A 10,982-nucleotide genomic window follows, 5' to 3' on the forward strand; every position below is an offset into this window, starting at 1 on the left:
TTTCTTTGCTTTTTTTAAAACATGCACTAAGCACGAATAAGGAAAACAAACAATGGACTTTTTGTATTTTAGCCGATTTCTATTTAGGTATGTGCTGCTTTTAAATCAAAGACCACGCTATCTTTTTTTTTTTTTTTTTTTTTTTTTTTTTTTTTTTTTTTTTTACAAAAGGGCAGCGTTTTCTATCCAAGCCCGCGGTAGATGACTGTCATTGGGTCGGCCGTGAACGGTAAACGCCCACAGTGGGGGATGTTGCGTTTCGCCCATTTTGGCTAAAATACCGTATCAAATATAGTATTTTTTAACACTTTCCCCTAAAGGTTTACTTTTCCTAGCACCATGCCAAGACATAATTCTTTTTAAGATTTTCAGCTCAACGAAAATTGAGCAGTTTGCGTGAGGGCTTTTTTTTATTTTTTTTATTTTATTTTTGGATTGTTCATACTTCATCATCGGCGGAGCCGGAAAATCATTCACCGAGAAACCTTTGTCGTTTTGATTACGCGAATGTGGAACCGGTGAACCTTCAGGTTGCAATGCCTGTTTATGGGTAATGATTTCTCCTCTCCACTTCTCAGGGTGAAAATCAATACGAAAGATCGTTTCAAAGACGACATGATTTAGTTCATCCCGTAAGCCAAAAACCGTTTCACTGGTTCCTACGCTATGGCGGACCATAAAAAAATACATCCAATTTGGTTTTATTATCTCTTTTAGGTAATCCTCAGTGTAACGAGATCACAAACAGGCTTCCCCCTTATTATTTGTAAGAGAACACAATAAATGCACACCATATTCCATCCAATAAAGCAAGCGTCCATTGTTGGTATTTTACACAAGTCAGGATAATTTCTCCATTTCCAAACCGTTGTCTCGATTTAATGCAAAAAAAAACATTTACAATAACATGCCACGTGACTGAATTACTGGGACCACCTGTTTTTAGAAATTAAAAAAAAAATTGACTCACTTTTTTTTTTCTTGGCTCCACCGTCGACCCTCACCTCCATTTCGAAAATCATTTCGGTTTTACATTTCCCGAACCATGGCGACCATTGAAGAGGATGCAAATGGGAAACGACAACGAGTCAGCCGAGCTTGGTAAGTCGCTTGAAAATAAAATATAAATAAAAAAACACACTATCCAAACCTAATCCTTGTCATGGGCATGACCAATCTTGGATTGCATGTGTAGTGATTTATGTCGACGAAAAAAGATCAAATGCGACGGTCTGGCACCGGTGTGCAGTAATTGTCAAGCATTCAACCTGGAGTGCAGCTATAAAGATATGACCAAAAAGGTGCGAATGCTTGAACTTTAATGCATGGGCTAAAATAAATAAAAAGTGGCGACCGCAGCGATTGATCCATTCTTTATTTTTTTCACAGCGGGGGCCTCCCAAAGGGTATATCGAAGCCATTGAAAACCGGCTTTATAAATTGGAAGGTATTCTTTCCGAAATGGCGCAGGGCGAAGATCCAAGATCCAAAGCATTACTGGCCGAACTCAATTCACCTCTGGAAACCGCCAGTGGCGATCAAATTCGGCATCGACCCTTACGACGAACCCCGCACGGTAGTCGTAACCGTGTATTCTTATGGCAACAACAAGACAAACCCGCTAAACCGATATCCTCTTCCTTTTCCGATACAACATCCTCTGTTTCTCCCCATCACTCTCCTCCATCCTTTCTCGCCCAATCTTCCTCCCTATTGGACACTACCACCAACGCCCTCAGTCCCATTGTCAGCAGCTCCGCGCAAATATCTTCGTCGACGACCCGGGATCCTGACAGCACCGGTCAGTTAGCCATGGATCAAAATGGCCAAACACGGTATTTGGGTAAATCGTCCGGCTATTACCTCCTTCGCGACAGTCGTCACTATCATCACGGCGCATTTCATTTTCCACACTATGCCCAACCGACAAAACTGCCCCAATCCATGCTTTCTGTGGACCCTTACGAATTACCGCCCAAAGATTTGTCAGAGAGTCTGGTGAGGTTGTACTTTGAGCATTTCTATCCGTCTTTACCACTCTTTTACAAACGCCGACTTGCGTCTTCCATGGATAATCCGATGATCGAACCCGTCTCTCCTTTACTTTTGAATGCCATTTACGCCGTGGCTTCTCGTATCTCACCGGATGTGCGTGTGCGTAGCGATCCCAGTTTACCTGACTCGGCCGGCGATGTCTTTTTCGAGCGCGCCAAACGTCTGTTGGACGACTGTTATGACCAACCAAAGATATCCACCGTGCAAGCATTGCTCCTTCTCGCCAGTCATCAACACGGTGCCATGAAATCAGCGCGAGCATGGCTTTACAGTGGCATGGTAAGATCAGAATCTTTTTTTTTTCTTTACCGCTAATGGCGAATATGAGTGTGCTGGGCAGAGGAAAATGGAAAAGGAAAAAAGGAAAGCTTTGTTACGAGGTAACTGACAATGAATTTGGGTGGTTGATTTTAGGCTTTTCGAATGGCGCAGGATCTTGGATTGAATAGAAATTGCGATCATTGGAATATTCCCGTGGATGAGCGCGAAAGACGAAAACGAGTATTTTGGTGCTGCTTTATTGCCGATCGTTTAACGAGTGCAACGTATGGTCGCTCGTATACCTTTGAAGAGCGGGATATTGATACGTCATTTCCGTCCATTGATGATGATGATGACCAGTCCGATCGGATCGTTACCACGCAAATGCATGATGCCAAACCGGTGCCCAAAGTATTGGATATATTTATTCAGCTTATCAAAATTTCCGACATCCTTGGCCATGTGCTGAAGAACGTGTACTATGCAAAATCGATCCAACCGGGCACGCACCAGCGTATAGAGCAGATATTGACCGGACTGAACGAACAATTGATGACTTGGCGCCAAGATCTTTCCGCTCCTCTTCAACTAGGCTATCAAACCAACGAGAAAGTTGACAGGGTCATCGATCGATCCTTGGCGGTTGGGCAATTGCATATGATTTACCATACGGCAGTCATTTTACTACACCGTGCTTCGGTGGTGGATTTATCCATGCCTAGCCCGAATCCATCCCTTTCTTCGTACGATATCTGTGTTTCTTCGGCGAAATCCATTCTCGAGGTCGCCCATGCCTTGTTCAACGAGGGCCAGCTGAAGTATGTGATGAATTATGCCATTTATTGTATTTTCACGTCCGGGATCATTTTTATGAAACTGGCGTCTTCGCATGGCACGGCAGAGGGACGATCCGCCAAAGTGCAAGTCAATCAGATCATGCGAACGTTGGATGAAATTGAAATAACGTGGAAATCGGCTTCACGAAGTTGCAGCATCCTTGGAGAATTGGCCGGTTTGCGCGACATTGATCTGTCAAATCATGATGTCATGACGACGGCGGCCACGGCACCTCCACCTCCGGCCCCGCTTATGGAATCGCCCGTATCGATCATGCATTCATCTCCGGTTTCCGGATCCACTCCGAAAACCGAACCGACCCGTCCCAAAGAAGGTCCTCATCCATCGCCGTACGTGTATCCGTCCATGACGCGGTCAACCATGGCGCCCATGACCGTCAACAACAACCTGCACACCAAACACCTTCCGCGACGATCCCAGAGCGCGAATTATCCAATTACCAACACCAGTTTCACGACCAAATTTAGTATCATGGATACGTCGGCGCCCACGACCAGTAGTAATAACAATAACATGGTTCGCATGAGTTCGTCGCTTCCTTCTTGGAATAGCAACACCGCCACCACTTATTACGATCAAAATCCCATTGAATTGGGTCCGCCCCCATCGAGTTCATCGTCGACCATGGATCCATTTGCGGCTCCCGGGTCCATCAGAGGCACGTCTCAGCGCCAATACGATCCTTCCGGGGCGGCGTTTTGGGGCGTTCCGCCTTCCCTTGATATGAATGATTGGAATAATTATTTCGGAAGCCAAGGAGGATTACCGCAACAACAACAACAACAACAGCAACAACAACAGCAGGCGCACTCACACTACAACACTGCGATGGGCACGTCACCGTTCGCTTCGGGGTCACAAACGTTGATCTCTTCGACGGAAGTGTCTCCTTTTCAACCATTGCGGGGATCGTATACGACCCCACAAGAGAGCCAACCTCCCAATGCAGCCAAGAATCTTATTCATACCGATCACAGTGTGGATGTGCTGTCCGGGGTGTCCCTCCCTTTTGATTTGCCTCAGTCTCCCACTGGAAGCGCGTTACTGGGACTTTTAGGAAACCAATCGGATCCGTTGGCAACTTCAAGCGGATTGCAAGATGAAGGAAAAGCAACCGAAGGAATGATTTATTGGTAAAAAAAAAAAAAACCGATGTCTGGACCGTGCGAAACGTTCTGTTCTCCCCCTTCTCTACTTAAAGTCCCAGACTCGCGTTCAGATCCACAAGCCCTTTCTATGTAAAAATTGTAATTCACACTCTATTTCCCTGTCTATTATCATTATTTGTTTTTAATCTGCCACTGATTGGACCTCTGTTCATTGCATAAAGTCTTTAATACAGGATTCATCCATGCCTTTTTTTGATTTTCCCAAGCAGATGGTCAAAGCCTCAAGGACAAGCTGGTAAAAAAAAAAAGAAAAAAAAAGAGGACAGAATCAAGCGATGTAAAAGGGAATTGATCTTTTAATCAGTTATTTTCTTGCGCAAATACACAAAAAAAACCACGAATTCACTGCATGGGTCATGGTGTTCCTTGCCTTAAAGTGTCCAGTAAGTTTTGCCGCGACCTTTGGGAACATGCAATGCAGAGACTCCGACGATGCCGCATTTTTCTTTTTGGTTGAACGATGCGTGTGATGTGATTGGATGATTGAGAATAGGTCCGACGAGCCGACCCGGAACAAGAAAGAAAAATGCCACTCTTGGAAACTCAAGTGATCGTTGCACGTGAGTGTGACAATGACTTTGGATGAGCGAGGCAAATTGTGGAAATAGGGAAGCTCCGATGAGTGCGAAATTTCCTTTCCCTCCCCCCACCCTTTTGTTGAAGCTGAAAGCCAAAAAAAAAAAAACCGCCCTCCACCGTCCAACTCTAATCTGTGATCGCTTCTCCAGTTTTCTTTAATGTCCACTCGATCGTCGTATTCTTCTGCGGCTATTCCGCGCGATGCAAACAACGAACTTCCTTTGGCCCAACCTGCTTCTCTCATGCACGGTTCACCTCAGCAACAGGCTGCTCTCGAGAGGCTGCAAGATATGTTTCGCGTCACCAACCAGCACTTGGAAACCCTCATCCGTGGTTACGACCAAGAATTGAAAGCAGGACTTGCCGTCAAAGAACAAAGAGAAACCGTACCGCGTAGCAGTGATTTAAAGATGATTCCTTCTTTTGTTGCAGGTAAAAAAAAAACCGAAAAAAAGTGGCGGACTTCTTTTTCCGATAAGCGACCAACGGATACGTCTTTTTCTTTTTCTTTCAGGGTATCCGACGGGTTTCGAGAAAGGCACCTATTTAGCGTTGGAGATTAGTGGGGTTGATATTTACGTGTGTCAAGTCAAACTCAAAGGTGAAGGCGGCAAACTCGCCATCAATCAATACCAGTACAAGATTCCCGATAACTTAACTGCTGGCGATGATATCCGTATCCTCATTGATTACGTCGCAGACTGCATTATCGATTTCCAACGACGCGTCGGTATCGGACAGCAAGAAGTGTATGCGATGGCCATCAGTCTAGGATTTGCAATTGAACAAACCAGGTTGGATCGCGGCGTCATTGTCGCGCTTGAACACGGATTTGATTTCCCCAATGCCATTGGCTGTGATATTGTCGATCTTTTCCATCAGCGGTTTGAAACCAAAGGTTTGGCCGTCAAGATTGTCGCCATCGCAAATGGTATGGAAACGACCCGCTTAAAAAGGAGAGAGAGAGAGAGAGAGAGAATCAATCCAATAACTGTGTTTATTTTTATTTTTATGGGAGGTCAGATGCTGTCTGTACACTGTTGGCGCATGCTTATCAACATCCTTCGACACGTATCGGAATTGTGCACAGTGCCGGAACGAATTGCGCATACTATGAACGGGTGGCGAACATGAGCAACTTTCTAGCCCATCATCCCGATGTGTCCCCTGCCAGCGATATGATTATCAATACCGAATGGTGCAATTTCGGATCAAGATATTTGCCCATGACGGAGTTTGACCATCGCGTCGATAACGAATCGAATAACCGAGGTATCCATTACTTCGAAAAGATATCCACAGGCATGTATTTGGGGGAAATCGTGCGACAAGTCTTGGTGTCGCTTGTGGATCAGCAAGTGTTGTCTTTTGACATTGATGCCAACGGAGATGAATGCTTGCTACGTACGCCTTACCATTTCGATACAAGCTACATGTACGTATGTGAAGCCGATAACGATATGGAGAATCTTGAAGACACGCAGGTCGTGCTGGAGGAAATGTGTAAAGTCGGTGAAACATCTTTGGCCGACCGAGAAATTGTCAAGAAAGTGTGTGAAATGGTAGGCCATCGTGCCGCCATTCTCCTCGGTGCCAGCATTGCCAGTATCGTCAAATACATGGTCGACAGCGGGATCGGCTTTGGTAACAACAATAACCAAGGATTCGCAATATGTAAGCAACGGACGCCCAGTGTGGCGTGACGGAAGGGGGGGGGGGGTTCGAATGGGTCAGATGAGGATTTTTTTGTCATCTTATAGTAATGGGTTTTCTGTTTTTCAGCTATCACGGGAGATGTATACGAGGACTATCCAAGTTTCCATCCACGCGTGTGCGAGACTCTCAAGGCGCTCATTGCCGATGACGTGGCGGCGAAAATCTCCGTCGGCATTGTCAAGCATTCTCGTATCGTGGGCGCCGCCATTGTCGCAATGATGGCTGAAAAAATGGATCAGCCACAAGACGTGGATATGCTGTAATTAAGAAAACCATTTGCTCATCCTTATGATCTCCTCCACCTTCCCTCTCGTCCCCTTGTTATTCTTTTTTTTTTCTCTCCATCTCTGCAAGTCTTCAAAACGATATTTCAATACTAAAATCTCTCGTCCATTCTATGCTTTCTCATCCTTTCATTTTCTCTCGCCGGAAATTGAACAGAAACACCACGGTCAAAAAAGGGTACTGCAACTGCCGGTAGTTGCTCACCCTCGATCTCGCCCTCTACATACCTCTTTCACTTGTACATTGATCTTCGTATCACCACAGGTTTGAATATCAAGGGCCAAAACCAAATCCACACACACTGGTTCTCTTTAATAAAATAAGGTCGAAAATGAATACCATTTTCGACCGTAACTCACAAAAAAGGAAACGATTGTTTTTTTCTGGATTCTCCATTCGCTGGCGGTGTTGAGAAGTGTTTGAAGCTATTTTACTTTAATGATGAAGGTTAATCAAAAAGGTTGCGAGCCGGGGACATGAAAAAGTTCAATAGGGGGAAAGCTCTCTGCAAAGGGCTATTGTCGATGTCGATCTTGGTGTTCTGTAGCATTAATTAGTTTGGTCTTTTTTGTCAGTTATACTGTATATGCCTTGTCATTCTCTTCAGTTTTCGATGATCGAATGATACATGGGCATATATGCTTCGATCTGTGTAGCTTATCATTCATGGATCGGTGGGTGACTATTGTTTCATCCAAGGGAAATCAACGTATTTTTGTCTTCAATTTTGGTTTTCTCCTCTCTTTCTGTTTGTCTGAAAAACCTTCACTATCATTGTACTCGCATCCGTTTTTCGTCAAGAAAAAACTTACCTGTTCTTTTTTCTCTATCCTTTCTTTAGCTTTTGGTTTTCTCTCCGGTTTTCTTTTCGCCTGGGAAGCCATCTATCCCTCCAAATCTTTCTACTTTGTTCGCACACAAAAATGTGGCCAATCCGGTTTTTGTCGTCAAAGGGTATCGTCGGTGGTGTGACTCTTTTCCTCATCGGAAAATGCTTACGCGTCCTTCTCAGGTTTCTCTCATGGGTATTGCTTCCCGTGGTATCGTCTTTGATATTTCTTCCCGACCATTTTATTTTGTAGTTTGTAGTATGTACTTTGTATTTTATTCGATAGACCTTCTTGAAGTCTTTTCCTCCTTTTTTTTCCCACAGAGTTTTTAGGGGGTTTTTACAGACGCACCTATTGTTTTTACTTTTTTTTTTATATTTGTATCGTTTCTTTTTCTCGGTCGGGAAGCTCTTGATATCTGCTGCCTCACATAACAAAGGTAAAATATCTTGACGGCATTTGAATCAATCAAAGAGCTTACTAACTCATTTTTTTTAAATACCCAACACTCCCACACATCATTCTAGATCTATTATAACCTTGGGCGGGACGGGACAGAGGGGGTCAATAAGTGCTGCTGCACACATGTTTGGAAATCATGACTGTACGGTATGCCAGAGTATTGACATTAATTTACCAAAGTTCCATCAAGAGTCTCGCCCTGGTTATGCCGTATTGCGTTAGGCTTTTGTCTGACAAATGTTGCTCAATGTAAGGGGGCGACGTCCAGTAGCAGGTGGCATCCGTTGCCCAGCGGGTGTACGGCTTGCTAATAAATATTGATCCCAAAGCGATTGAAAAACCCAAAAATAAAGGACCACTGTATTTTGTAATGTCACGGCAGTGACAATGATATCGGCAATGGTCAAGGTCGAGTAGATAGCATTGGAGTGAATAGATATTCCCACCATCTTCAAAGAGTCATTGTTCGATGGCATCAATGTGCTTTCTTACTTTCAAAAGAGCAACGGAAAGAAGAACCGGAAAAAAAAAGAAACCCAAGCGGGTGCCCGTATCTTTTTTTTAGAACATGAATATGAAAGTATGAGTGCGTTGGAAATAAAATAGCAAAGCGTACAAAGAGTACATTGGTAAATTGAGCACTTGGATCAAATAAAAAAAAAGAGTTTTGTAAATACAAAGTGCAATGCGCTATATGATGTGTTACTTTTGAGGGCTAGTTCCCTGTGAATGATTGGCATGACGGGGTCGGTTATTGAGCCCACGCGGACCGCCTCCACGTCGATTGGGTGGGAACCGACGTTCGAAAGGTGTTCCGTTTTGTTGTTGTCGTGAATGCGAGTAACCTCTTGAACGACGTTCCTCTGCAAGCACTGTGGCTTCACCCACCGTCACTCGGTGTTGCGCAATCGCTTTTTGTCGCGCTTCCGGGGTCGTGAAATCGAGGAATGCACAGTTCTTTGCTTGAATAATATTCAGAGATTTCACACTACCAAACTGACTAAATGCTTGCTGAAGCTCTTCTTCGGTAATGGTTGAGGTCACATTTTTCACGAAAATATCCGTCACATCTTCTATGCATCCACCAAAATATGCGTCCATCAGCCAGTGTGTCTTTCATCACGGAATATTAAGAAAAAAAACATACCTTTGCGGAAATCTTTATCATGGTGACGGTACCCTTCGTGCTTCGGATAGCCTTGTTTCTGTTCATTGGATTTAGGGGACGTTTGAGTCGTAGGTGAAGGTGTAGTGACGGTGGTGGGTGATTCTGAATTGGCAGCAGGAACCGGTACGGCTTGAGCTTTGGTTTCAGTAGCTTGAGTTCCCCATTTAGAAGAATCGTTCGCGGCCAAGTTGGCCCACGTTTTTGGAGCAGGCGGTTGGCTTGACTCCTCTTCTTGTTTCTCGTCTTGCTTTTCTACTGATTTCTCAGCCGCCTTGTCACCTTGCTTGTCCCCCTTCTTTTCCGACCGTTTCTCATTCTTTCGATTCTTTCGCTGTGTTTCTTCTGATTTCTTTTCTGACCGAGCCCCCTTGAGGACGGCAGCATCTGAGCCTTCCTTTTTATCTTGTACTGCAGGACCCTTTCTCTTTTTGTCTTCATCCTTGCTTCCTTTTCTGGGTTCGGCGGACTTTGATTCAGCAGGACGCGGCGGCGCCGGCTGACTCACGGATTCGACGGTGGTGTGCTTGAGAGAGGCAGGAACCGACGATTCGACGTTGGCTGGCGTCACATCGGTGGATGGGGATTCCGTGGGAGCAGCTGTGGTGACGGGCATTGTCTGGTTGGGTGTACCTGTTGTTTTCTCCACGGCTGGTTCGGTCACCGGTTGAACTTTGTCTTCATCTTCGCATGCATAATAGTCAATGTCGACTTCATCCTTCAGGAAGCGGAAAATGTCGGTCAAAACAAAGTAACCGTTGGGTTGCGTGGCCAAGAAGAAGGTTTGAGCAAACTTTTGCGACGGTCCATCTCTGTTGCACATTTCTCCCAACACTTGAATCAAGAGCCCATTGTTTTCCGACACGAGACTGTCCACTTGTGTCACAAGTACTTTGCAATCTTGGAAATTAAGCTCTTCAATCTTCTTTTGAATGCGCTATACACAAAAACCCCCATTGCATTAGCCATCCAAACAGAATGATCCAGCCGATCCAGCCATGATGCGATGAGTGAGTGTTTACCTTTTGTCCAACGTATGTTTCAGTAACTTCGCCTTCGGATCCTCTTACAAAAGAGGAATTCTTGCCGTAGAATGCATGAAGTCGGTGAGGCTTCTTGTTGAGAAATGTGTAGTATTCGCGCACAAAGATGAGCCCCACATCTTCTTCTCGTGAAGCAGTAGGCTTCACGGCATCGTTGGCCGGTTGTTGTGCAGGATCACGCTCAGCAGCTGTCATTATTGCAAGCTATTCCCAACAGATTGAGCATAAGGATCGCTTCCGTACACTATGGTTCACATGTCAAAAGAAAAAAAAAAGAGTATACTTACTGGTTGACTGGAAATTCGTGAGTTGGAGTGAAAAAGAAGCAGGGAAATCAAAGAAACAAGGCGAAAAATTGCACTTTCTAAACCACGCCCCGCACGTCCCATCCCATTTTCGCGAACAATTTTCATTCAGACGCGTCATCACCCTTCAAACGTTTTTTGAAGTCCGAGATGGCATCCCTGGATTTTTTTTTTCTTTGCTGCGGTGACCATATAAAGCATCTTGTACAAAACGAACATTGGTTGCAAATGATCGACTGTATCAAAATACGGTC

The 10,982-nt window shown here is 44.8% G+C and overlaps 3 protein-coding genes across 3 annotated transcripts; 1 reads left to right on the plus strand and 2 right to left on the minus strand.

Moving 5' to 3' along the window:
- Window positions 1-4,344: 4,344 nt before the first annotated feature.
- Window positions 4,345-5,357, minus strand: BYT42DRAFT_100123 (uncharacterized protein). Its single transcript, XM_051562055.1, has one exon. The coding sequence runs from the start codon at window positions 5,164-5,166 to the stop codon at window positions 4,648-4,650; it is 519 nt and encodes a 172-aa protein (XP_051420297.1). The 5' UTR covers window positions 5,167-5,357; the 3' UTR covers window positions 4,345-4,647.
- On the plus strand, window positions 5,165-6,901 carry BYT42DRAFT_502687 (uncharacterized protein; the record flags this gene model as incomplete). Its single annotated transcript, XM_051564848.1, has 4 exons — window positions 5,165-5,354; window positions 5,437-5,853; window positions 5,946-6,566; window positions 6,705-6,901. 4 exons carry the CDS (start codon window positions 5,165-5,167, stop codon window positions 6,899-6,901), a joined length of 1,425 nt encoding a protein of 474 aa, XP_051420298.1.
- A 1,903-nt stretch (window positions 6,902-8,804) lies between these two features.
- Window positions 8,805-10,972, minus strand: BYT42DRAFT_100147 (uncharacterized protein). The gene is made up of 4 exons (XM_051562056.1): window positions 10,711-10,972; window positions 10,403-10,627; window positions 9,363-10,305; window positions 8,805-9,288 (listed from the first exon to the last, which is right to left on the minus strand). Exons 1-4 carry the CDS (start codon window positions 10,834-10,836, stop codon window positions 8,918-8,920), a joined length of 1,665 nt encoding a protein of 554 aa, XP_051420299.1. The 5' UTR covers window positions 10,837-10,972; the 3' UTR covers window positions 8,805-8,917.
- Between the last annotated feature and the right edge of the window lie 10 nt (window positions 10,973-10,982).

The sequence above is a fragment of the Radiomyces spectabilis genome, assembly GCF_025331425.1.
Source record: "Radiomyces spectabilis strain NRRL 2753 chromosome Unknown BYT42scaffold_12, whole genome shotgun sequence".
NCBI lineage: Eukaryota > Fungi > Mucoromycota > Mucoromycetes > Mucorales > Radiomycetaceae > Radiomyces > Radiomyces spectabilis.